Genomic DNA, 26467 nt, shown 5'->3' with positions numbered 1-26467 from the left:
CGATTTCCTTTACTTTTTAGCTAAACTCCCTTTTCATGTGACTGGCCTACTTTTCCAGTGCCATATGGAGTATGCGGGATTGCAGAGCTATAACAGATTCATCATCTCAAGCCACTTCAGTCTTAGATCTGATAAGAAGATTTTGTTAATTTTTGCTTTTACTCGCATCTCGTTTTGCTTTTACTTTTCACAAGCTCTGGACCAAATGACTGAATAGAAATAACCTATAAGGACATATTCACACAAGGCAGCAATTCCGAAAATCACTTCCATTCATCTGAATGGAGTTGTTTTGACTGCAGGCACATTTATTTCTTCAAGCCCCATTCTAACGAATGGTAGAGTCACATATTTCCTCCCCATACTGTCAGTTTTTTTTTTTGTTTTTTTTTTTGGTCTATTGTCGAGGCTGCCAGTTTTGCAGGATTGCTGCTCAGAAACGTAGACCGATAGATTTGTCAGCGAAGCAGCAGTATTAAAGGCTATGGACACCTTTGGCATGGAAATTACTTGTACGTATGTCAGTGGTTACCTTCAGTAATGCTGACATTTTCATTCGTTTATCAGACCCCCTGCCCCTCGTTTCAGACTTTACTCTTATGTGTCTTTCCCATTAATACATGTTGGATGTGAGATCTGTGTGTCCAAGAAGCTGCAGTCTTCACTAGCACTCATGTATGAACACAGCTTCATTCCTAGACCGAGAGCTCTCCTTTCCCTCATATTGATGGTCACTGATACTGAGGAGTGATTTCCCCTCAGATTCTGCTGTGGGAGCTCTGCATTCTCTACACTTGTACACAGCCTATGCGATTATCCCACTGCAAACTGCCTTGTGTGTCCCATCTATAGCCTGTGCTTTACCCCCTCTCCCCACAGCTCAGTTTTATCCTAATGCATTCTGAATGGAGAGCATTCCGTTCAGGATGCATCAGTTCAGTCCCTATTACGTTTTTTGGCCGGAGAAAATACCGCAGCATGCTGCAGTTTTCTCTCCTGCCAAAAATCCTGAACACTTGCCGGAATGCCGGATCCGGCATTAATTTCCATTGAACTAAGTGTACTAAGTGTTCTGGAAAACCAGATCCGGTTTTCCGATCTGCGCATGCGCAGACCTTTGAAAAATGTGAAAATAAATAAATACTGGATCCTTTTTTCCGGATGACAACTGGAAAGACTGATCCGGTATTGCAATGCATTTGTCAGACAGATCCACATCAAATGCATCCGTTTGCATCTGGTGACGGAACTGCCTGCCGGAATCCTCTGCCGCAAGTGTCAAAGTACCCTTAACTGATATATTTTAAAAATAAAATGGATGCGTCTTATGGTCCAGTGTGTCTTATAGTCTGAAAAATATGGTTTGAATAGATTGTAAATGCGTCTGTCATACTCCTGTGACTATTCGTATGCTTATACTGTATATGAACTTCATGGTTCTTGACCCGCATTGTTTCCTCTTCCCCATGTTTGGGTTCCTTTCTCTGTTTTCTCTCAAGATCAGTAATTTTACAGAAATGATACCTCTGTGGTGAATGGGTTCAGTGGACTGTCCAACCCCCCTGACACAAAGACGCATTCTTCAGACTCTAGGATGTGATGGTTTTTTGGGTACGAGTCACTAATTCTTCTAATTTCCTCTTCCATTCAACCCTCCTCTATGACGTCTTCACCCCTCCAGTCTCCCGATTATGTGCCAGAAATCCCAGATTCACAAATGGAAGAATGTATATTGAACTTTGAAAAGAACCCCAGCAAAGAGATCTTCATCAGTTGTATTAGGTGAGTGCAATGGTTTAAAGGGTAGCACCGGCTTAGAGCAGCAATTAGAACGTCCCACCTAAAATTCTTAGGATGGAGTAACTTCTTAAAGGGGTTCTTCCATGATTAATATAATGATGGGTTTATCCTGCACAATTCACTTTTATTTGGATGGCTGAATACAAGCACTCTGCTATGTCCAACAGCCCCAGAGTTGTCTGGAGAGACATTGCGCTCGCATTTCACCTGCTTCATTTAAATGTCAGAACACACTCTCCCGTTCTTGTGATCGGTGGTGGCCCCCGCGGTTGAACCCCCGCTGATAAGACACTTACTATCTTGCTGATACGAGATAACTTGTTGCGATGGATCCACTCACTTTAGAGGAAGCCGAGTGCTTTTGCGTGCTCTCTGGGTCTTAGATTAGCCTTTTGCTCGACAGTCGGGATCAGAGGTAGCTCCAATCCCAACAGAACAGGAGGAGTATGTTAATATATTAAAGGGAGTCTGTCACCTCATTTTCACCAATATAACGAACAGCACTGCCCCATAGAAGATTACAAACGCAAACTGTCTGAAATTTGTAAGACAGTAATTCCTGAATTGAATTATAACACATATACTTAAAACATTTTATTTAAAAAAAACTTGCAAAAAAATAATAAAAATGTGATTTATTTTTCATAAATTTTAAATTTTATTCTGCATACTTTATGTAAAAGCAAAAAAACAGTCGTACGAGTGCTGCCTTCTCTTCAAACAGCTGATTGGCAAGGGGTGCCGGGTGTCGGACCTCCGCCGATCTGATATTGATGAACTATCCTGAGGATAGGTCATCAATAGTAAAAAGCGGACAGCCCCTTTAAACAGACGTATTCCACTGCAGACTCTGTGGCAGATTTTTGCTGTGTGAACATGCCCTCAAACGGGACCAAAAAAATGCAGTTTCTCCAACATAAAACACAGCGTGTCAAAGAAAAAACCAAAAAGTTATGGCTGCTTAAACATAAAGGTTAAAAATGAGCTGTTCAGGATCGGTAATAAATATCTGATCGGTGGGAGTCCGGCAACCCCCTCCGATCAGCTTTTTATAGAGGAGGCAGCGCTTGTGCGAACACCGCTTCTTCTACTACGTGTTGGAGTCACCTGTCATTACACTGCACTGCCGAAACCTCAGAGATGACAGGCTCGATAGGTCATCAATATGTATGGCCTGCACAACCCCTTAAAGGGGTTACCTGACCATGGGGCCAACCCTTGAAAACCACTAATATAATCGGAGAAACTTGCAACTGGCCATACACGAATTCAAATGAGTGGCCGGGCATGCGATAGTTGGCCGGCCAGGTCCACCATATCAAGAGCCACTTTTTGTTATGATCTAAAATAGGGGGAAGATGTTGCCGACAGATATACTTGACTAGCCGTACAGTTCAGATATTCCTGCCAATCCCCTATGCACATGCATACCGGACTTCCGTGTCAGCTCTGTCCGTTCCGCCCCAAACAATATAACCAGTCCTATTATTGTGCGCCTTACAGACAAGCATACGACTGTTCTATTAGGGGCCAGCTGTTCAGTTATGCAAAATCCAGAATGCACGCAGATGTGATCCGCAAAATACATAGGGTTGTGTACATAACCCCTAAGGCTTCATGCAAATGGCTCTATCCCTATTGTGATGTGTGCCGTCTGCATTTTGTTATTTTTTTTTCCGTTTCCTAAAAAGGTAGAACTTGTCTTGTACTTGGCCACAAAATGTGGACCCATTAAAGTCAATTGGTCTGCAAAAAAATGCGGATGCGATTCGGACGGTATCTGTATTTTGTAGCTCTGCAATTTGCAGCTCCAAGATGCGGTTGTGTGCATGACCCCTAATGTATATGGACACCCTAAGAAATGACTCGAGGTGTTGTGTATGGAGATTGTGACGATGCAGATGAGGACTCGTCGCCCTGCGTGAGGAGCATGGGTTTAATGCAAGGTCTCTCTCTCTCTCTCCAGCTTGCTCCACGAGTTCCTGCGGGGCTCTCCTTTCAGAGAGTACCAGGAGAGTATGTATTTTGACCGCTTCCTGCAGTGGAAAAGCCTGGAAAGGTAAGACGCTAGGCACCGCCTTGTGACTGCGGCAGCCGTAAAGTAATATTATATACCCTCATATACACTCACTATACACTAGGACTGGAGGGGCAGGATGGCTGCTAGTCTGTAACACTGAGGGCAGTTTTTGGGTGGAGAAGCGGGCAGCAGGGCACACAGTAGTCCTCAGGGAGCAGACAGCGGCTGTGATGTGATGATAGTCAGTGGTGATATATCTGTATCATTTCTATATTATACTTATGTCTCCTCTTCTCCAGGCTAACCGTTACAAAGGATACTTTCAGGCAGTACCGGGTGCTAGGAAAAGGAGGATTCGGGGAGGTAAGTGATCACTTACTGTAATAGATTGTGAGCTTTCCTGCACAGTATCTGTGAGCTTCTCCCTATGTCTGCACCACATTGCTCCCTCTTCTGCCCTCCGTCTACAATCTCTACCCCACACTGCTGTATATAGTCCCTTCTATACAGTCTCTACCCCACACTGCTGTATATAGTCCCTTCTATACAGTCTCTACCCCACACTGCTGTATATAGTCCCTTCTATTCAGTCTCTATCCCACACTGCTGTATATAGTCCCTTCTATACAGTCTCTACCCCCACACTGCTGTATATAGTCCCTTCTATACAGTCTCTACCCCACACTGCTGTATATAGTCCCTTCTATTCAGTCTCTATCCCACACTGCTGTATATAGTCCCTTCTATACAGTCTCTACCCCCACACTGCTGTATATAGTCCCTTCTATACAGTCTCTATCCCACACTGCTGTATATAGTCCATTCTATACAGTCTATATCCCACACTGCTGTATATAGCCCCTTCTATACAGTCTCTATCCCACACTGCTGTATATAGCCCCTTCTATACAGTCTCTATCCCCCACACTGCTGTATATAGTCCCTTCTATACAGTCTCTATCCCACACTGCTGTATATAGTCCCTTCTATACAGTCTCTATCCCACACTGCTGTATATAGTCCCTTCTATACAGTCTCTATCCCCCACACTGCTGTATATAGTCCCTTCTATACAGTCTCTATCCCCCACACTGCTGTATATAGTCCCTTCTATACAGTCTCTATCCCCCACACTGCTGTATATAGTCCCTTCTATACAGTCTCTATCCCACACTGCTGTATATAGTCCCTTCTATACAGTCTCTATCCCCCACACTGCTGTATATAGTCCCTTCTATACAGTCTCTATCCCTCACTGCTGTATATAGTCCCTTCTATACAGTCTCTATCCCACACTGCTGTATATAGTCCCTTCTATACAGTCTCTATCCCCCACACTGCTGTATATAGTCCCTTCTATACAGTCTCTATCCCTCACTGCTGTATATAGTCCCTTCTATACAGTCTCTATCCCACACTGCTGTATATAGTCCCTTCTATACAGTCTCTATCCCCACACTGCTGTGTATATAGTCCCTTCTATACAGTCTCTATCCCCACACTGCTGTGTATATAGTCCCTTCTATACAGTCTCTATCCCCACACTGTTGTATATAGTCCCTTCTATACAGTCTCTATCCCACACTGCTGTATATAGTCCCTTCTATACAGTCTCTATCCCCACACTGCTGTATATAGTCCCTTCTATACAGTCTCTATCCCACACTGCTGTATATAGTCCCTTCTATACAGTCTCTATCCCCACACTGCTGTATATAGTCCCTTCTATACAGTCTCTATCCCCACACTGCTGTATATAGTCCCTTCTATACAGTCTCTATCCCCACACTGCTGTATATAGTCCCTTCTATACAGTCTCTATCCCACACTGCTGTATATAGTCCCTTCTATACAGTCTCTATCCCCACACTGCTGTATATAGTCCCTTCTATACAGTCTCTACACCACACTGCTGTATATAGTTCTTTCTGTACTGTCCTACTCCACTGTGTTGTATACATAACTCTGTATATGGTCTCTGTATGTCATTGTTAGACCAACCTATAAGAAAAACTCTAATAAGGTGTACAAAATACACTGGGGTCTAGTATAATATACTGAAACCAACCAAAGAAGAAAAATGAGAGAACACTCATATAAAATATACACTCGCCTAAAGAATTATTAGGAACACCTGTTCTATTTCTCATTAATGCGATTATCTAGTCAACCAATCACATGGCAGTTGCTTCAATGCATGTAGGGTTGTGGTCCTGGTCAAGACAATCTCCTGAACTCCAAACTGAATGTCAGAATGGGAAAGAAAGGCGATTTAAGCAATTTTGAGCGTTGTTGGTGCCAGACGGGCCGGTCTGAGTATTTCACAATCTGCTCAGTTACTGGGATTTTCACGCACAACCATTTCTAGGGTTTACAAAGAATGGTGTGAAAAGGGAAAAACATCCTGTGGGCGAAAATGCCTTGTTGATGCTAGAGGTCAGAGGAGAATCGGTCGACTGATTCAAGCTGATAGAAGAGCAAAGTTGACTGAAATAACCACTCGTTACAACCGAGGTCTGCAGCAAAGCATTTGTGAAGCCACAACACGCACAACCTTGAGGCGGATGGGCTACAACAGCAGAAGACCCCTCCGGGTACCACTCATCTCCACTACAAATAGGAAAAAGAGGCTACAATTTGCACAAGCTCACCAAAATTGGACTGTTGAAGACTGGAAAAATGTTGCCTGGTCTGATGAGTCTCGATTTCTGTTGAGACATTCAAATGGTAGAGTCCGAATTTGGCGTAAACAGAATGAGAACATGTATCCATCATGCCTTGTTACCACTGTGCAGGCTGGTGGTGGTGGTGTAATGGTGTGGGGGATGTTTTCTGGGCACATATTAGGCCCCTTAGTGCCAATTGGCCATCGTTTAAATGCCACGGGCTACCTGAGCATTGTTTCTGACCATGTCCATCCCTTCATGACCACCATGTACCCATCCTCTGATGGCTACTTCCAGCAGGATAATGCACCATGTCACAAAGCTCGAATCATTTCAAATTGGTTTCTTGAACATGACAATGAGTTCACTGTACTAAAATGGCCCCCACAGTCACCAGATCTCAACCCAATAGAGCATCTTTGTGATGTGGTGGAACGGGAGCTTCGTGTCCTGGATGTGCATCCCTCAAATCTCCATCAACTGCAAGATGCTATCCTATCAATATGGGCCAACATTTCTAGGTTTCAAAAAGCATGTATTGTTTTTTTGCATATTGAAAAGAAAAACAATTACATGGGTAAGTGATAAAATAAGTAACATAAAACAAGTATGTCTCTTGGTGGTATACATGGAAAATATCACATCAATCAATGTACTCTTAGAGGAATGAAAGATTTTCAAGTATGGAGAGGAGGTGTATCAATCCCATACATCCGTCTGGGATTCAATATGGTCAAAGGGAAATACTATAGCGTAAAGCTGGTGAATGGGAGGAAGATATCCAAGGTTCCCACACCTTCTCAAAGGTGTCGAATGTGTCAGTGCGGATAGCTGATAGCTTCTCAAATAGTAGACTTTTATTGATCCTGTCTAAAACAGCTTGGAAGGACAGTGAATCAGAACGCCATTTAAAGGCTATGTGGATCCTAGCTGCCAGAAGTATGAATATGGGCCAACATTTCTAAAGAATTCTATCAGCACCTTATTGAATCAATGCCACGTAGAATTAAGGCAGTTCTGAAGTCAAAAGGGGGTCCAACACCGTATTAGTATGGTGTTCCTAATAATTCTTTAGGTGAGTGTATGTAGTTTATTAAGACAAAAAATAATAAATATAGAATAACACGAAGGCACAAGGTAAAAGGGGATGGGACGCCTCGTGTAGCGGGACCGTGAGCCCCCACCCTCACATATACCAGACTAACGCATATTAATGGGAGAACTGTAGATTCGCCCAAAATAACATATATAAACATATGTATTGCACATATATGAAAGATCAATGGTCCCACATAACAAACTTGCCCACCACTAGTAACATTAGTGGCCATCACGTAAATACAGACAGCCAAATCACATCACTAAATACGGGTGAAACAAGAGTGGTATGTGTAATGACACTAAAATAACATACTGGACATGTATGAAGCAAAACATAAATTACCCATGATATGCGGGAACACAGGGTGTATGACCGGGGCTGCACCTCGACGCTCGTTTCACCGAGAAAGGCTTCGTCTGTATGTCATTGCACACCATATAGCACTTTGTGTATGGTCTGTATATGGTCTCTTTCTATACTGTCTCTTCTCTGTATGGCACTTTCTCTGTTTCTGCTCCATCTAGGACTCTCTGTATTGTCCCCGTACCCCCTCGCTCTGTGTAATAGTGCCTATAGCTGATGTGCCTTTTTCTCCTCTGACTCCCGTGTTATTTTTCGGTTACTTTGTACTGTGTCCCTCCACATACTACTTTATATATCCCAGATCACCAGAGTTATCCCTTCTGCTCCCAGGTGTGCGCCTGCCAGGTCCGTGCCACCGGGAAGATGTACGCCTGTAAAAAGCTGGAGAAGAAGAGGATCAAGAAGAGGAAAGGGGAGTCCATGGCTTTGAATGAGAAGCAAATCCTGGAAAAAGTGAACAGCCGCTTTGTGGTACTGACCAGATTAAATACTTACCGGGTCTATGAATGTGATTGCCAGAGACACTGGTGGAGATTTATCAAACTGCCCATAGCAACCAATCAGATTACACCTTTCATTTTTCACAGCTCCTTTGGAAGATGAAAGATGGGATCTGATTGGTTGCTATGGGCAACTAAGCCAGTTTTCCTTTACATCAGTTTTGATAAATTTCCTCCAGTGTTGTTATGACCGGCCTACTGTACATTCGGGTGTTCACGATATTGTATCTTCAGGCACAGTTGGTGGGTCGCTGTGTCAGACTGCGGCTTGACAGTGGCCAGTAGGCTTGTCCTGGGCATAAACCTGATGTAGCGCTGCTTGGCTTATTACATTGCGATGCAGAAGTATTGTCGTTTATTATAGAAGTGATCAAAGATCCCATTTTCAAGTCCCCCAGTGGGGCGAAAAAAATGGCAAGGTGCCGGTCTCCTCCCCTGACATGTCTGTTATAATAATTACTTGCATTCCCCATGTTATAATAATTCTGGAGCCTTTTCACTATAGGCACAAATATGTCTTGGGTGTTTCAATGCAGCAACACAAAATCGTAGGATTACGTGAAAAAAAAAGTATTTATTGTGCAAAAGTAGAAAAAAATAAAGAAAAATAGTATGGTATTGGGGCAGTCGGCCTGCAGAATGAATTTATCATGTCACTTACAGCGCAGGGTGAACGCCATCAAAACAAAACCCGAAAAAAACCAATGCGAGAATTGTTTTCTTTGCACAATGTAATAATTATACAATACATAATATGTACCCCAAGCTGGTGCCATTAAAGGGGTTCTGCACTTTGTTTAAACTGATCGGCGGGGGTCCGACACCTGGGACCCCCGCCGATCAGCCATTTGAGAAGGCAGCGGCGCGGCCTTCTCGCTGTTTACTGCAGGCCCACTGACGTCACGACTAGTATCAATAGCCTGGGTGGGGCTAAGCTCTGTTCACTTGAATGGAGCTTGGCCCCGCCCAGGCCAGTGATACTAGTTGTGACGTCACTGGGCCGGCGGTAAACAGTGAGAAGGCCGCGGTGCTGCTGGAGCGCCGCTGCCTTTTCAAACAGCTGATCGGCTGGGGTCCCGGGTGTCGGACCCCCGCCGGTCAGATGCTGATGATCTATCCAGAGGATAGATCATCAGTTTAAACAAAGTGCAGAACCCCTTTAAGAATAAAGAGTTATGAGTATACAATTGCTGCACTCTTAAAGGGGGCATTTATGGCATATGCACAGGTTATCCCATAAATGTCCCATAGTTGTGATGTCCCAGCTCTAGTATCTGCTCCCATCTCAAAAATGGGGGGCCGTCTCGTACCACTCAGCTATTTTTGTAACTCCTATAGAAGTGAGTGGAGAGAGCTGTGCATGTCACCTCTCCATTTCCAGCGATAAGACAGATAGGTGTGGGTCCCTCCTCCGGGACCAGGTCCGATCTTACATTTACGGTGTATCATAGGTATCTGCTGTAAGTGTCCTAATGGGAATAACCCTTTAAAGGGGTTCCTTCATCTCAGACATTGGTGGCCTATCTCTAGGATATGCCATCAATGTCAGATAGGTGCAGGTCCCACCTCTGGGATCCGCTCTTATGTCCAGAGCGGGACCCCTGAAGCAAAGAAGTGTGTCCACCTTCCACTCACTTCTATGGGATATTTGAAAATAGCTGAGCGCTGGCTGTGCTAATTCCGGCAGTCCCATAGAGGAGAATGGAGAGATCTTCTATGATACTTCCAAAAATGACCCAAAGCCTTGCTCAGCTATTTTCAGAACTCCCATAGAAGTGAATAGAGAGCACGCCGCGCATGCACGGTACGCTTTCCTTGACCTCGGGTGTCCTGTTCCCAGAGTTGGGACCCACACCTATTGGACATTGATGGCATATCCTAGTGATATGCCACCAATGTAGTAGCAAACTAGCCCACATCCTTTCTACCTGGGTTCTCTCGAGTATGTCCTCAGAGGGCACAGAGAAATATCGGGATTCAGCTTCTTAAGGTCCACTGCCCCCTTGTAGTATCATTTGAAAGTAGTTCTCAGGACCTGACGGGCTGCCTCTGTGGTTGTTGTCTTTGGGCAGGTAAACCTGGCGTATGCATATGAAACTAAAGACGCTTTATGTCTGGTGCTCACCATCATGAATGGCGGCGACCTCAAATTCCACATCTACAACATGGGCAACCCCGGCTTTGAGGAAGAACGCGTGGTCTTATATGCTGCTGAGATCTGTTGTGGACTAGAACACCTGCACCAGGAGGGCATAGTGTACAGGTAAGAGCTGGAGTCCACAAGAATGACTGCTACTACCTGGTGTGCTATGCCTTTAAACGTCCCACCTCTCAAGAAGAATGGTGACTTGTGCAGATCTGACTACTGGGAGCCCTCACTAATGTCTACAGCAGGGATCAGCAACCTTGGTAGCACTCAATATGCTGTGAAACTACAACTCCTAGCAGGCACATCCACTTGTCTGTTTTTGTAACTCTCCCTACTGACCGCAGAAATCTTGTAGACGCCTGTTTTCTGTCTATCTTCTGATAGTTTCCCTTTGCTTTCTAGGGATTTGAAACCAGAAAACATTCTCTTAGATGACGATGGTAAGTAACGCACACCATAGATACAAATCCACCAATTTGATTGCGTCTCCGTTTTCAGATACAGTTGTGGCAGATCGTCTGCATGCTTTATTAAAGGGGATATCCTGTGAATAATGTAAAAAAATGAAAATCGGACATCACACAGTACACGACAACCTCTTTCTAACACACTTGGAACCAGCCGTGTACCTCACATGGATCCAGAGATCTCCTCATTCATTGCTCAAATTGCTCTGCTAGATTTATTTCAAGCTGGTAGCTCAGGGGACATGCACCCTCAGGGGAGGGTGTCCTTTCTGCTGCAGCTGGTGGCAGTGGAAGGATGGAACTAAGCAGGTCTGTCCACCTCAGTGAGCTGGATAGAGAATGTAGAATAGGGCAAACAGCAGGTGGCGCTATACAGATGGCTTCCAGTGATTATATTTTAGTGGCTATACTAAATTTCTAGTTACATAAGTATTGAGGTGCTGGTTTGAAAAACGTGGCATTAATTTCCATGGACATCACCTTCAACCCTCTGCGCCCCAGAATGTATGCAGCTGGCAGATCCTCTAGCTTTATGGCAGCAGTCTTCCCATAGTTTGTGTTGGATGTTTTTTTAATGATGGCACTTATTGCCTCGTATTATAGTTTGCCAGGGATAAGGACCCTGCATTCAGCAAGGCTTCCCACCTGCGATGTACCCTACTGCAGCGTATGGCGGCGGGTTCATGGCTGTATATTTTAGCACATATTGTTCCTCGCAATATAAGATAACACCTGTCCATATTGTCTGTTACAGCATATGGATGTCATAGAGTGGGGGTCCCGGACTCAAGACGCTTTCCCATTGGAATGCTTCTCTCTCTGCTTCAGTGGCTCTTGCTCTGGCATGCTATTTCTAGGGTGTCCAATGGCCACCATGTAATACTACATTCTACCTGCAGGGGTAGCTGGTGCTCACCCCAGGGACTGGTGTCCATAGCCTTTAAAGGGAACCTGTCACCAGTTTTATGGTGTCCTAACTAAGGGCAACATAAATAAGTGACTGGTTCTCTTAGCAAAATGCTGGGTCACTTTCTTTAATTGACCCAGTCAATATGCCAACATCTTGTATTGAAAAGCTCCAGCTCATAATGATGAGTCATGAATATTTATGAGCTCCTGACTCTCCCCGCCCACCTGCTGCTGAATGACATTTTTTTTTCCATATGAATCAGCAGCAGGTGGGCAGGGGAGTGGCTATAGCTCTGAATTAAATATACGCTGGACTCACTGACATCACGCTGGACTCAAATCAGCTCATTAGCATGCGGCATGTGGCATCTTTGTGTGTATATTATGAGGTAACCATCTGTCACACCAGTAAGTGAATACATCTAAGGTACTTTTTTGTAGTTAATGATTGTATATAATTAGATTATAATCAAATATCCACATGCCAGGTTCCCTTTAAAGGCTATGAATACCATCAGGGCAGTTATTTAATGATTGCATTTTGTTCATTTTGGGCTAAAAATTATTTTTCCGATGGCTATTTATTAAAAAAATTCCACAGTTTTTGTGATGCATGGGGTTAAAAATCAGTCTGGCCGTTCAGCTGATGGCTCATGTGAAGCCTTATCTCTGATCTCCTGACCTCCTAAACACTCATTTAAGACATATTATCAGTTTGATAAAAGTTAAGCTATAATGAGTGTTTGAGGTCAGGACATTAGAGAAGAGCTGTACATGAGCCGTCAGCTGACTGAACTCAGGTGGGAAAGCCTGCAAATAGACTGATTTCTAACCACATGTATCATGAAAACTGCTGGGAATTTTTAATAAAGACCAGGTAAAAAAAAATATATTTAGCCCAAAATGAATAAAATGCAATAATAATTTTAAAAAACTGCCCCGAATGTGTCCTGCTTTGGGATTATCAGGTTGACATACCTCCCTGTAATTTTTTTTTTTATTATTTTGAAGTACAGGATCTTGCAGGACACATGGTAACCACAATGAAATTGGAATGGTTTTCTGTTGTTTTGCTCTCTGTCCACTTTCCTGGACTGAATTCCAGATAAATAATCATGAAACTTCAAATTTTATTTTTTGCCTTTCTGTTCTGCTCTTTTATATAAGGCGTCATGTGTTCAGGTTTATCAGTCTCTGAGGCTGTTACTAATCACTCCTCATCAGACAAGGGTCCTTACTGAGTCCGGGGTGAATACATCTTCTGTCCTGAGCCGCACCCACAGGAGATATGACATAGGCGATGAGGTGAAATAACCGGCGAGCTCTGATTTCACCCTCTCATTGTTAACTGAGAGCTTTGTATAAAGCCTCATGCACATTAGAGGCCCATGGCTGTGACTGGAAGAGTCTAACAGCCGAAAAAGGCCCCTTTTACATGGGCGTCGCGTGTGAGGTCCGGATAGGATGCGCGATTTTTCCACGCGAGTGCAAAGCATTTTTAATGAGTTTTGCACGCACGGGAGAAAAATCTGCATGTTTGGTACCCAGACCTGAACCCGGACTTCTTCACAGAAGTTTGGGTTAGGTGTTGTGTAGATTTTATTATTTTCCCTTATAACATGGTTATAAGGGAAAATAATAGCATTCTTAATACAGAATGCTTAGTAAAACAGGGATGGAGGGGTTAAAAAAAATATAAATGATTTAACTCTCCTCATCCACTTGATCGTGCACCCCAGCTTCTCTTCTGTTTTCTTCTTTGATGACCTTGAGGAAAAAACCTGTGGTGACGTCACTGCGCGCATCACCTGGTCCAACACCATGGTGATGCGTCATGTGATTGACCATGTGATGAGCGCAGTGACTTCACCAAAGGTCCTTTTTCCTCCAGGTCATCAAAGAAGAAGACAAAAGAGAAGCCGGGCTGCGCGAACAAGTGGATGAGGTAAGTTAAATTATTATTTATTTTTAACCCCTCCATTACTATTTTACTATGCATTCTGTATTAAGAATGCTATTATTTTCCCTTATAACCATGTAATAAGGGAAAATAATAATGATCGGGTCCCTATCCCGATCGTTGCCTAGCAACTGTGCGTGAAAATCTCACCGCATACGCACTTGCTTGCAGATGCTTGCGATTTTCACGCAGCCCCATTCACTTTTAAACGCACAAAATAGAGTATGCTGCGATTTTCACGCAACGCACATTTAATTTTTTCATTTTACAAAGCACTTGGAAAGGTGTGTTTTTTTTTTTGTTTTGTTTTGTTTTTTCCCCCCAATGCATTTGGTGGGTGCGAGTGCCACTCTTCAGACACGTTTGAATTGCGTTTTTTTTTAAACTTTCCTTATACAGAGAGGGATGGGAAAAACTACTGCCAAAAAACACCATCGCTTCAACAATCCCAAAGAAACAAAAAGTGCACCCAAATTCAGCAAAAAATGTCACTAGAAAAGTGAATATGGGTCCTGCGTAACGTGGAGCTGACTCTTTTCCCACAAAAAAAAAAAATGCACCAAAAGCATAAATGTCAGATAAAATGTCGCAAAAAAAAAAAATATAAACTAGCCTTAGTTGTGTACAGGCCAAAGATTTTCTATGATTTAAGCACCACTCTGCCTGGTTCCCCTGGGATAGCCAGGATGGGGTTAATGCTCAGCAGAGTCCATTTATTCAGGCCCCGGTCACTATGACGCTGTTCACAATGGCCGTTCAGAAGGCTGTGTAAACAGGAGCCACCCGTAGACTATTTAGAAACATGCTGCATTGGACACCACAATTTGATGTTCTGGGATAAAAAAAAAAAATGTGAAAAAATAACGACACAAATCCTGTCTGAAAGAACATCTGTCTGTGTTGCCCATAGCAACCAATCACAGCAGAGATTTCATTTCTTCTAGTGCTATTGAAGAATGAAAGCTGTGCTGTGATTGGTTGTTATAGGCCACACAGATCTTCTTTTAGTTTCATAACTGCCCCGCTGTGTTATGCCCACTGCAGGGCCCGGGGGGGCGGGGCATGGCATTTATCCTGGTGTATCTTGAATCCCTGTGTCATGCACCGCCCCCTCAGGCCCTGCACTAGGCATAGCATACGTTTTCAGATATTGTCTGTGGGTGAGCAGGACTGTGTAAAATAAGATTTCACTTTGGCCACGGCAAAGTCCAAGCTAAAAATGATCTATCTTGGCCAGCAAAAAGGTGGTGGATATGAAGAGTGGTCTGCAGGGGACCCCCACTATAGAGCTGCCTGTGACTTGGAGGGGGTAGATTGGTCACCCCCTGTTTTATATGTCCTATTAGTACATATGGAGGTGGTCCGACGTGCAAGTGGCTCCCGCCTCAGCGGCCATAGTTTGGCATAGGGTGTCTATTGGGGGTGTCACCTTGCTCCCACCATGTCATAGGGACAGCTACATTTTCTATACATTGTGAGCGTCCAGCCAGACATCATCCCATAGCTCCGTTTCCTGGACCCTGAGTGACTACAGTTACATTGAAAGGCAAGTTAAAGGGATTCTCCGGTAATAATGCCGTTTTACAAAGTACCAGCAGCCTGCCCACTAAGCTAAGCATTCATGCTCACCTGCCCCCCCCCCCCTCCCTGCTGTTGCAGTCCTCCACCCTGCCTAAAGTGCTCCCACCTTCCAGTCCTCCCACTGTTTACATCCTACGGTGCGCGGGCATGGTCACATATTCTGCTGCAGCCTTTAACTGGCCTCAGCTGTGACGTACTGCTTGTGGCCACATCACCACTGAAGCCAGTCATCGGCTGCAGCAGAACACGTGACCATGCCCATGCTGCATCGGATGTAAACAGTGCGAGGACTGGCAGATACAGACACCAGAGGCAGCATGGAGGACCGGAGCAGGTGAGCATCAATCCTTCGCTTAGTGGGCAGGCTGTTGCCAGTTTGTGAAACATTAGGATATTTTCTTAGTTTTTTCCATTTGAATTTTTTACTCCCTGCCTTTTCAGAGCTATTATGTTTTTATTTTTCCATTCACATAGCTGTTTGAGGGCTTGTTTTTGGCGGGACAAGTTGTAGTTTGTAATGGCGCCATTTAATATTCAGTGGGGAGCCGGGAAAAAACACAATTCCGCTACAGTTTTATGGGTTTAGTTACTGACCTATTCCCTTCATTCTCTTGGTCAGTACGATTACAAGGATACCACATTTATGTAGTTTTTCTTCTGTTTTAATACTTTAAAATAAAAAAATTAACAAAACTTTGAAAAAAATATTATTTTCATCACCATGTTATGCCCCTTATAACGTTTTTATAGTTGGTTCTACAGAGCTGTATGAGGGTTCGTTTTCTGCATTCGCGCGTTAATCTGTGCAATTATTGCATCCTTTAGAAATCCACTTTAAGCCACATTCTTATCAGTAAGATAAAAATTATGTGTTTGCAAGGTCGGAGGTAAGGAGCAGTCAGTTTATCTGCCGGACGGAACAGAGAGAAAATTCAGATCCTGCTACTAGAGAAACTCGGCCCTGTACAGAGAAAAGGTCTCCAAATTTTTTTAATAAAGACCAATGGAAAACAAATTAATAAATAAAAGTGTTCATAGCCTTTAAAGTGATGACTTCTAAGGGTTAAAGCCAAAGTAGGGAAAATAGATGGACGTTTTATAGACAGTCGCTATTTGTGTACATCCCAGTGATTCCCGTAAGGGTAATATGAGAGTAGTCATCCTCTGTAAATGCTGCCAATTTTTAATTGGTGGACGCTGCTTACGCTGATCTTCTTACAGTCGGCCCATGGCTCTGTAATTTTATAATGAAGGCCATCATCAGCTCAGCGGTGCGGACAGTAATGTCATTCATCCTTGTGTTCTGGGACATCAGTTACTATAAGGCGTCGAGTCTCCGTAAGTAAGAGGGCCGGCGTGTTCCGGAAACGCAGATCAATCTATGTTATTATGGCTTGATAGGAAACAAGATGCATCCTCTGTGAAACTACTGGTATCCACCATAGTAATCACGCCCGTGACTTCTCGACAAGAGAGGATAGATAACGTCATCACAACATGGCGGTCACCTATAAACCATTGTCTACACAATAGCTCTGATCCGTTATATATAGAGAATTTTTTAAAGGGACTGTCCAGGATAAGAAAAACATGCCTGCCTGCCTTCTTCCCGAAACAGCGCCTCCACATTTTCCCAGATTGTGTGTGGTATTGCAGTGGAGTCCAATTCACTTCACCATGGACAGGTGGGGCGCTGTTTCTAGTAGAAAGCAGGAGTATTTCCCCCAGAGAGTTGGCCTTTTCCAATTTATATCCAGGAAAATCTGTGTGGCATTTATGTATCTGTGTGTTTTTTTTGTTTTTTTTTTTAATTAAGAGAAACTTGCCCTATTCTTGTCCAACAGTCCGTGTGGTAAAACATTTTGTGAACTGAACCATTGACTTTAATGGGTCCATGTGCAGTCCTGTTCACAGTAAGATAAAAACACGCCTGTATCGTATTTAACCTGATCAGAAAGTGCACCTAGAGTGACGTAATGGGTAACATTAGCAGATACACTCACCGGTTCTTCTCTTCCCCTGCACAGGTCACATCCGAATTTCCGATTTGGGGTTGGCTATCAAAATTCCAGATGGTGAAAGCATCCGAGGAAGAGTAGGAACTGTGGGTTACATGGGTAAGTGTCTTCACCAACACTGGCATTACCTACGGCAGACTGTGACCGATGGGCTTACCCTCTGTCCTCCATGTGTTGCAGCTCCGGAAGTCATTAAGAATGAGAGATATACATTTAGTCCCGATTGGTGGGGGCTGGGCTGCATCATATACGAGATGATCGAGGGACAGTCTCCGTTCCGTGCCCGGAAGGAACGGGTCAAAAGGGAGGAGGTGGAAAAACGCGTTCAAGAAGAACAAGAGTCGTATTCTGAGAAGTTCACAGAAGACGCAAAGTCTATATGTAGGATGGTAAGTGGTTCATGCGTGCAGCAGCTGCAGATCGCTATACTGCCCCTATAGCAGTGATGGCGAACCTATGGCACGGGTGCCAGAGGCGGCACTCGCAGCCCTCTCTAAGCACCCACACCCTGGAAAAAGTCTATGGTGTACCAATATGCCTTAGACTTTTCCTGCCATTCATCAGCGCAGGGCGCACTATGAACAGCACAGGCAGCGCACTGAATGTAGGCAGGCTATTGTAGATAAATGATAAAGTACATGGAAGATATACTATATTGGACTGTAGTTTTAAAGGTAAATTGCTGTGTTGGCACTTTGCGATAAATAAGTGGGTTTTTGTTGCAGTTTGGGCACTCGGTCTGTAAAAGGTTTGCCATCACTGCCCTATAGGGTATGTGGTGTTACTGTACTTACAGGGACTGTCTTCCATCAGTGCAGACAGCCCTATGTTTTATCGACTGAGGTTTGATCTTGGACCATGGCCGATTAAATTACACACTGGCAGCTTCAGAGCGAAGGGTGTAATCCGAGGAAATCTGATTGCACTGTAACAAAGGCTACTGTGATCAGAATAAGATGTGCCTTGGATTATTATTTATTTTTTTAAACACAGGCCCATGCTCCAAGCTGATGTGTGAATGACCCCATTGATTACAAAGGGGTCTGTGTGCTGTCCGAGTCTAGTCCATGCAGATTTGAACAACACACGGACAGGAATGGAGCCTGAGTGTGACAGTGTAATAGAAATCGTCCTGGTGAGAATGCGCTGGGCTTGTGCTTGTACAAAGCAGCCAATCTCAATAATCCGAGCTTTAGTCTTAACATTACAAGAGGTGGATTTTAGCTGACCTCAGACTCCCAACATCCAAGCTGCATAGGTGTAGACTCACAGGCGTGCTCTCCCAGCAGTCTGCACCTGCCCAATGAGCCTCAGGAGCGCAGTGCACTATAGCTGGGCACACTGCGCAGGCGCCTAAAGCAAAAGAGAACGGCATGAGATATCGGGTTCATCTCATAGGCTCCCTTTCTCATGATCAGTGAGGGCCCCTACGGTCAAACCCGTGACAGTCAGACTCTTATCCCTATCCCTATACTTTTCCAGGAGTAGCAACAGAGGAACAGCACAAGACAAGAGTTGTAACTAAAGTCTAACTAGTGCAATAGTTAGCAATGAGAGAGATAGGGGTCCACTTTAATCCTTAGGATACCGGAGGTTTTTTCGTTTTCATTTTTCTTCCCCATCTTTCTTGAGCCCTAACTTTTTTTTATATTTCCATTCACATAGCTGTATGAGGGCTTTTTTTTTTTTTTTGCAGGACAAGTTGTACTTTCTAATGCCACCATTTAATATGGCATACAATGTAGTGGGAAGCGGGGGAAAAAAGATTCCAAATGGGGTGGAATTGGAAAACAAATGCAATTCCTCCACCGTTTTACGGGTTTTGTTCCCACGGGTTCCGTTTGCATCAAAACTGACCTGTGCCCTTCATTTTCTGTTTATAGTCATATCTACTAAGCTGTGTGGGGGCTCATTTTTTGCGGGACAATCTTTAGTTTTTATTGATACAATTTTGGAGTGTGTGTAACTTTTTGATCACATTTTATAAAAAAAATATGGGTAAGAGAAGCTATGAAAAAATTGCAAATTTACCATCTTTACCTTTTTTTTTCGCTATGCCTTTCGCCGTATTGGAAAAATATTTTTATATTTTAATAGTACAGGCGTTTTTGGTTCCGGTGATACCCATGATGTTTATAAGTTTTTTTATTTATGTATTTATTCTACGGAAAGGGGTGATTTGAAACTTTATATATATATATATATATATATATATATATATATATATATATATATATATATATATATATATATATATATATATATATATTATTTATTTTTATATATTTTTATTTATTTTTTTACATTTTTTAAATCCATGAATCAGAATTGCTCATTTCTTATGTTCGCCTGCCATCTGCTGGCCAAAAATAAAAATTTAAGCTTCAATGCCCTGGGTCTCTTCAGAGTGACCCAGCGCATTGAAATCCATTACCGGCATCCCCATTGGTCGCAGAGGATGCCGGTAAGAGCATTATTGCCGGTTGCTGTCATGTAATTAGCCGCGGGTCTCTGCTGTTTGAAACAGCTGATACCCACCGGCCATGAAGCCAGCTGTACGTGCGAGTGGGCGTCATGTTTGCACTTCGCTCCAGCGCCGTACATGTACGGCACTGGTAGCGAAGGAGTTAAGTATTATCAGAAGCTACTTGTTAAGGAGACACGTACTTGATTAAAATAGCTGCTTGAACTTTGTGTGTTCTGATCTGATTATCCAAAATTCTGTGTGGTTTAATTTCTTGATATTTCTTTCTAGTAGTCGTAGCTCCTATTTTTCTGATAGAGGCCTACATCTCTTGAAAGACATTTTACCTGCAGCCACCACTAGAGGGAGTGTATTAAATTCAGTGTATAAATGGAAGCAGAAAGCTCCGAAGCTCCACCTGGTGGCCGCTGCAGGAACCAGAATGTTATCTATGCATGGGATTTGGAGCTCTGTATCAGAAAACAAGCTGCTTTTTACACTTGAGTTCTATTTTGTGTAACTTTGGAATGTTCTCTGGGAGCAAGCACGGAGAAGTCACCATTTTCTTTTCTGTTCTGTTCTTCACAGCTGTTAGCCAAAGACCCAAAACAGCGGCTAGGGGGCAATGAGCAGGGTGCCAGCCAAGTAAAGCAGCATCCGTTTCTCAGGAACATCAACTTCAAGAGGCTGGAAGCTGGAGTGATGAAGCCGTCCTTTGTGCCAGATGTATGTCGCTTGTGTGAAATATGTCAATCCTTATTATATCCAGTTGAATAGTCTCTAGATTTTCCAAAACTATAGGACATCCCACAAAACACATTCTGATGGCAGTCAAGTAGTCACCCTGTAGTCTATGGTCCTGTCCTGTGGGTCCAGTGTGCTACCTACGTTGGGTCACATGCCAGATTATTGGAATTTTTTACTATATATGTTATTGTATCGCAAGAGTTGAATGTAAAATTAACAAATTGTGCATATTTTCCCCTCCTTAGCCGCGGGCAGTGTATTGTAAGGATGTGCTGGACATTGAGCAGTTTTCAACGGTTAAAGGGGTCAACTTGGATAAAACGGACAATGATTTCTATGCCAAGTTTGCCAATGGATGTGTGCCAATCCCCTGGCAGAATGAGGTGAGTGTTTTTTCACATCCCATTTTTGAAATGAGAGCTGCACTAAATGGGGTATTCCCTTCTGGGGTCCCACCTCTGGGATTCCTTCCCATCTCAAAGAATAGGGCCCCAAAGGGAATGAAGAACAAGCCACACGTGTGCAGCCATCCTCCATTCCCCGCTATGGGACTTGAGAACATTTTTGAATGTTTCATAGGAGTGAAAGGAGTGGATGCTGCTCATGCGCGGCATGTTCTCCATTCATGGCAGGATGCCGCTCTTAACCCTTTCTACCCCGGAGGTTCTTTTTGAATTGGCGTTTTCGTTTTTCGCTCCCCGCCTTCCCAGAGCCTTTTTTTTTTTTTTTTCCGTTCACCTAGTCGTATGAGGGCGGGACAAGTTGTACTTTCCAACGCCACCATTTAATATTGCATAAAATTTAGTGGGAAGTAGGAATTTTCTTTTTTGTTTGTTTTACATTTTATATTTTTTATGGCGTTTCCTTATGCGGTAAAACTGACTTGTGATCTTCATTCTCCAGGTCAGTGCATGAAAAAGAAAAATATATATAAAACTCATTTTTTTGTAGGGCGATGTGTGATTTTCATTGATACCAGTCTGGAGCATGTACAACTTTTTGATCACTGTTTATAAAAAAAATTGTGGGAGGAGAAGCGACCAAAAAATAAAAAATTGGCCATTTTGACCCTTTCTTTTTTTATATTCTTTTTTGGGCTTTTTCTGTATGGGATAGATAGATATATAGAGATATTTTATAATTTTAATTTTTTTACACTTTTTTATAGTTTCCATAGGGGACTATAACAATCAATTATTTGATTGCTATTATTGTAGACTCCAATGCACTTGCATTGGAGTCTTTGATTTTACTACTTTCCTATGGAGCCCTATTACAGGTAAGGGCTCCATAGGAAAGACAGTGCAGCAGCCTCCTGTCATACACTATGACAGGGGCTGCTGTACACAAGCTTCGGATCCACCCATCGCCGCACGGGGAGCTGGAGCATAACCGGAAGAACACTCTTCTGGTTTTCAGTGCACTCGGATGCCGTGGTCACATGTCAGGATGGGGTTAAGGTAGTCCTGTTGATGTGCCGTAAATGTCACAGATGGGAATACCCATTTAAGTCTCCGACTATTCATCATCTTTGTCTGAAAAGCTAATTTGAATGTTTTTCCCAAAGCTAGGCAAATGAGCTTTCCTGACAATAAAGATAAAGTAATTCTTTCTGATACCAGCTGTTGGACATACTAATTTGCATAGATTTTCCCAGAAACCAAGAGGCACCTTGCCTAGCCTACAGTACTCAACCTATTTTATCAACTGGTCTCCATAATTGGGGATGAGCAAATCGACTTTGGATGAACCATCCGAAGTCGATTCACATAAAACTTTGTTCTAACACTGTACGGAGCAGGAGTGCCATACAGTATTAGGCCTCATGCACACGACCGTAGTTATGGTCCACATCCGAGCCGCAGTTTTTGCCGCTCGGATGCGGACCCATTCATTTCAATGGGGCTGCAAAAGATGCGGACAGCACTCCATGTGTTGTCCCCATCCGTTGCTCCGTTCCGAGGCCCCACCCAAAAAATATAGCATGTCCTATTCTTGTCCGTTTTGCGGACAAGAATAGGCATGTCTACAATGGGCCGCCTCTTCCGTTCCGCAAATTGCGGAAGGCACACGGGCGGCTTCTGTTTTTTGCGGACCGCAAACAAATCGCATGGTCGTGTGCATGAGTCCTCAGAATGTATTGGCTCTGATGAGCTGAAGTTATTGCTGAAGTGGTACCTTGGAGCCGAACCCAAGTTTGGGAAATGTTTTTTTTTACAGTACAAATTAATATATGAAGTTATTGCTTTGGCTCATCGGAGCCAATACATTCTAATACTGTACAGAGCTCCTGCTCCGTACAGTATTAGAACAAAGTTTTATGCGAATCGACTTCGGATGTTTCATCCGAAGTCGATTCGCTCATCCCTATCCATAATAGAAATTGTAACTAGCCAAGGCCTCTCAACTAGAAAAGCTGATTCGATCTGCTTTGCTCTGATAAAGGGTTGCAGAAGTGAGACTGGCTTAGCTATCTTTCTAGTTATGCTATGTAAGTCTGTTTTAAAAGGCTGAGCAATGCCTGGAAGGCTATGCTGTAGTTGTGAAACACACAGGTTTTGTTAATCCTTTTTGGTAAGAAAGCAGAATTGAAGAATATTTGAATTTGAAAAAATATGTATGAATATTTATACCTATGTTTCGGTTTAACAAATCGCACAAAAAATGTGGGTTTGTTAGAATCCAAACTTTTTGGGAAATTCGGGATGAGTTCCAAAACCGTAGAATCGATTTGAGTTAAGTGATATACCAGTAAATCTGGTTACCTGCAGCCACCACTAGGGGGAGCTTAAAGGGAGCTTTAAAACTGACCTCATAAGTGACTTGCTAAATAGTGTCCCTTTCGACTCCCCTTTTTGAGTGGTGGTCACATGACATGAGCATTCCAGCTTTCACTGCTTCGGCAAGAGGTCTTCTCTGCCAGTCATGTGACCACCCCTCTCTGTAGCCCCACCCCCTTAGAGCATGCTGGTTATTTATTTAAACTCCCCAGGCTTGGCTCGAACTGTGTAACTTGTCATCTGTGCTCCCAAAATGCACTGCTGTCTGGTAATAGGAAACCAATGAAATGATAGCTTTACCTTTAGATGTGAATAGAGAAGAAAAAGATCATGTAGCTTAATTCCAGTAATATCATTTGATGGAAAATAAAGATTTGCATCTGTTGCACTCAGCGATAATGTAAAAAAAAAGTTAATAAATGGGATCCCCCTTCAGGATCCTATATTCTAACCCAGAGCAGAGATGGACCGCCAGTTGATTTCTGAGAGAACTGTGTAATTTTTTAATTTCCCCTGAGGTGGCGCTGCAGACAACTTTATCACTTCACGCACCAGTTACCGCTGATCACTTTCACATTTATTACTTATTACAAGCGGGCTGATCTTTGTTTTTGTCTTTTTAGATGATTGAGACGGAATGCTTTAAGGACCTCAACCTCTTTGGACCAAATGGGACGCGCTCCCCAGATCTTGACTGGAGGCTGCTTCCCGAACCGCCAAAACGTAGCCTGCTCCAACGGATCTTCCGAAGAAACGTAAGTATAACTTAATAGTTTGTCCTATGCAGTTAAAGTAAGGCTTAAAGGGGTGGGCCCATCTGGGACTGCATATCACTAGGGTAGTTGCGGGTCCCACCTCTAAAACAGACCCACTCCCCTCTCTAGAACGAAGCTGGCAAAGTGAAGGAGAGAGGACCACCCTCCATGCATCTCTGTGGGAGCGCGGAAAATGGGCATACGCTGGCTCGGCTATTTCCGTCAGCTCGATAGAAGTGAGTGGAGCCGTGGCCACGCTTGCGCAGTGCGGTCCCCTTTCATTTCTATGGGACCTAAGAAAATAGCTCAGCTATTCTCGGCGCTCCCATAGAAATGAATGGAGGGTGGCCGCACGTGTGCGGTCCGCTCTCCTTCACTTTGCGGGCTCCGTTCTAAAGAAAGGTGGGGGGTCCCACCTCTGTCAGACATTTGGTGGCGTATACTAGCAATATGCCACCAATGTAAAAGATGGGCCAACCCCGTTAAGGCTAAAGATAATTATCTGAATTAGTGTTTTATTATCCATTTGAGAATATATATATTGTTTATTTTTTTTATTTTTTTCCCCTGCAGCAGGCTGACTATGGTATCGCTCCGAATGACTCCTCCCTCTCAAACGCCAACACCACAAACCACCACTTCCAGAGCAGGACGGCAATGGCCAACGTGTCCTCTTGACGGAATATCTCTGAAGCGCCCCTGCTGGTTTTTTTTTTGGTTTTTTTTTGGGGTTTTTTTTATCAAGAAGCCATCCAACAAGCCTCTTTCCTCCGTCCAATCCGTTTTCTCAGGTTTAGCCTTGGACTCTGTGCAAAACTTTTTACAGAAAAAATAAAAAAATTAAAAAATAAAAATATATATATAAATATAAAAATATATATTTTAGGTCTTTAAGGCCAAACAGACTCATGGGAAATGTCTACTACTGCTCCCGGCAGTGTCGATATCTCAGACTCTGGTTTTCTTTTCCATTCTCGGCAGATCGCTGCTGATGAACTGTTTTATGCTAAGCTCATGGAGGTATACAAGCTGTGTTTTTTTATTTTTTTGTTTTTTTTGTTCTTGTTTTATTTTTTATGTTCTGTATCATTTTATTTTTTATTGACTTGGTAATGCATTGTATAGGAAAACGGGATGAGTGGGAAGCCATTTTGTTTCATCCTGCTGTATATATATCGTCCCAACAGGAACCGTGTGCTGAGACTATGAGCTATTTTCCTATTCTTATGTAACACGTATACTTTTCAGTTGCCAGTGTTTCATATTGGTCACATTGTGAACCTGTCTCCTACCCACAGCGGAGGTGGCTTTTTTTCTTAGACAAAAAATGACGAGAAAACGGTGTAATTTGGTCTCCTATCCCACACCCCCACCTCCAGTGCTTGTGCATGTGAAGCAACAACTGGAAGAAAGGGGAAGGGGCCTAGGCTGCTTGAACTTACATACAGCCCTGTAGACCAGGCAAGGAAAAAACCTACCCCCAAGCCAATGCTGAAAGGGGTTAGGAAATCTGGTCTTCAGTCTCATCTGCCATAGTCTGTCCCTTTTAAATTGTAGACACTTAGATGTTTCTTGTGGTCGTTTCGCCGTCAACCATCCGGCTGCCCCCACTGTGCGCATGTGACAGGTGACCAATAGCTGGACGTACAGGATATATTGGAAACCATTTTGTTTTATTCTACTGTTATTCTGACAGACTGGAAATAAGAAATGTTATTCTATAACTTCAGGATCCACCTGCCTCCGTGTTGCCAGTTCGTTTTTATCTTAAATGTTTTTTTTTTTTTTTTTTATTACAAAGTTGTGTCTGCAGAAAATAATTGCACGATTCTATCATCAGTCCATGTGCGGTTGGTATATTTCCTGCCAAACCCAAGGATGGGTCCTAGTACAGGACAGTAGGGACACCTTATGGGAAACAATTGTGGATACCGTGCGCCCAATGAATTTATCTATGTGTCTAATCTTATTATCACGTTCGCTGTGGTAAATGGTTGGGGTGCACGCCATGGAATCTTCCCGTTTCATGTGAGAAGTCTACAGTTGGGTATGAAACATACTGTATGGACAACCGTATTGGGACACCTGTACATTACACCCACAGGAGCTTTTGTGATATCCCATTCTAAACCCATAGGCATTAATAAAGGGTTGGTCCCCTTTGCAGCTACAACAGGTTCCACTCT

At 43.3% G+C, this 26467-nt stretch overlaps 1 protein-coding gene across 1 annotated transcript in view; it reads left to right on the top strand.

Moving 5' to 3' along the window:
- LOC122927323 (G protein-coupled receptor kinase 5-like) overlaps positions 1–26022 on the top strand; it is a 78190-nt gene extending 52168 nt beyond the window's left edge. The window contains exons 5-16 of the mRNA XM_044279052.1: positions 1682–1782; positions 3767–3859; positions 4120–4183; positions 8282–8422; positions 10524–10714; positions 11003–11040; positions 17545–17634; positions 17716–17924; positions 20588–20725; positions 20992–21129; positions 24150–24281; positions 24855–26022. Coding sequence (XP_044134987.1) covers positions 1682–1782; positions 3767–3859; positions 4120–4183; positions 8282–8422; positions 10524–10714; positions 11003–11040; positions 17545–17634; positions 17716–17924; positions 20588–20725; positions 20992–21129; positions 24150–24281; positions 24855–24959 — 1440 coding nt within the window. The 3' untranslated portion in view covers positions 24960–26022. The remainder of the gene's footprint in view (positions 1–1681; positions 1783–3766; positions 3860–4119; positions 4184–8281; positions 8423–10523; positions 10715–11002; positions 11041–17544; positions 17635–17715; positions 17925–20587; positions 20726–20991; positions 21130–24149; positions 24282–24854) is intronic.
- The last annotated feature ends 445 nt before the right edge of the window (positions 26023–26467 follow it).

The sequence above is a fragment of the Bufo gargarizans genome, chromosome 2, assembly GCF_014858855.1.
Source record: "Bufo gargarizans isolate SCDJY-AF-19 chromosome 2, ASM1485885v1, whole genome shotgun sequence".
Taxonomy (NCBI): domain Eukaryota; kingdom Metazoa; phylum Chordata; class Amphibia; order Anura; family Bufonidae; genus Bufo; species Bufo gargarizans.
This window is presented reverse-complemented; position numbering and strand designations above follow the sequence as displayed.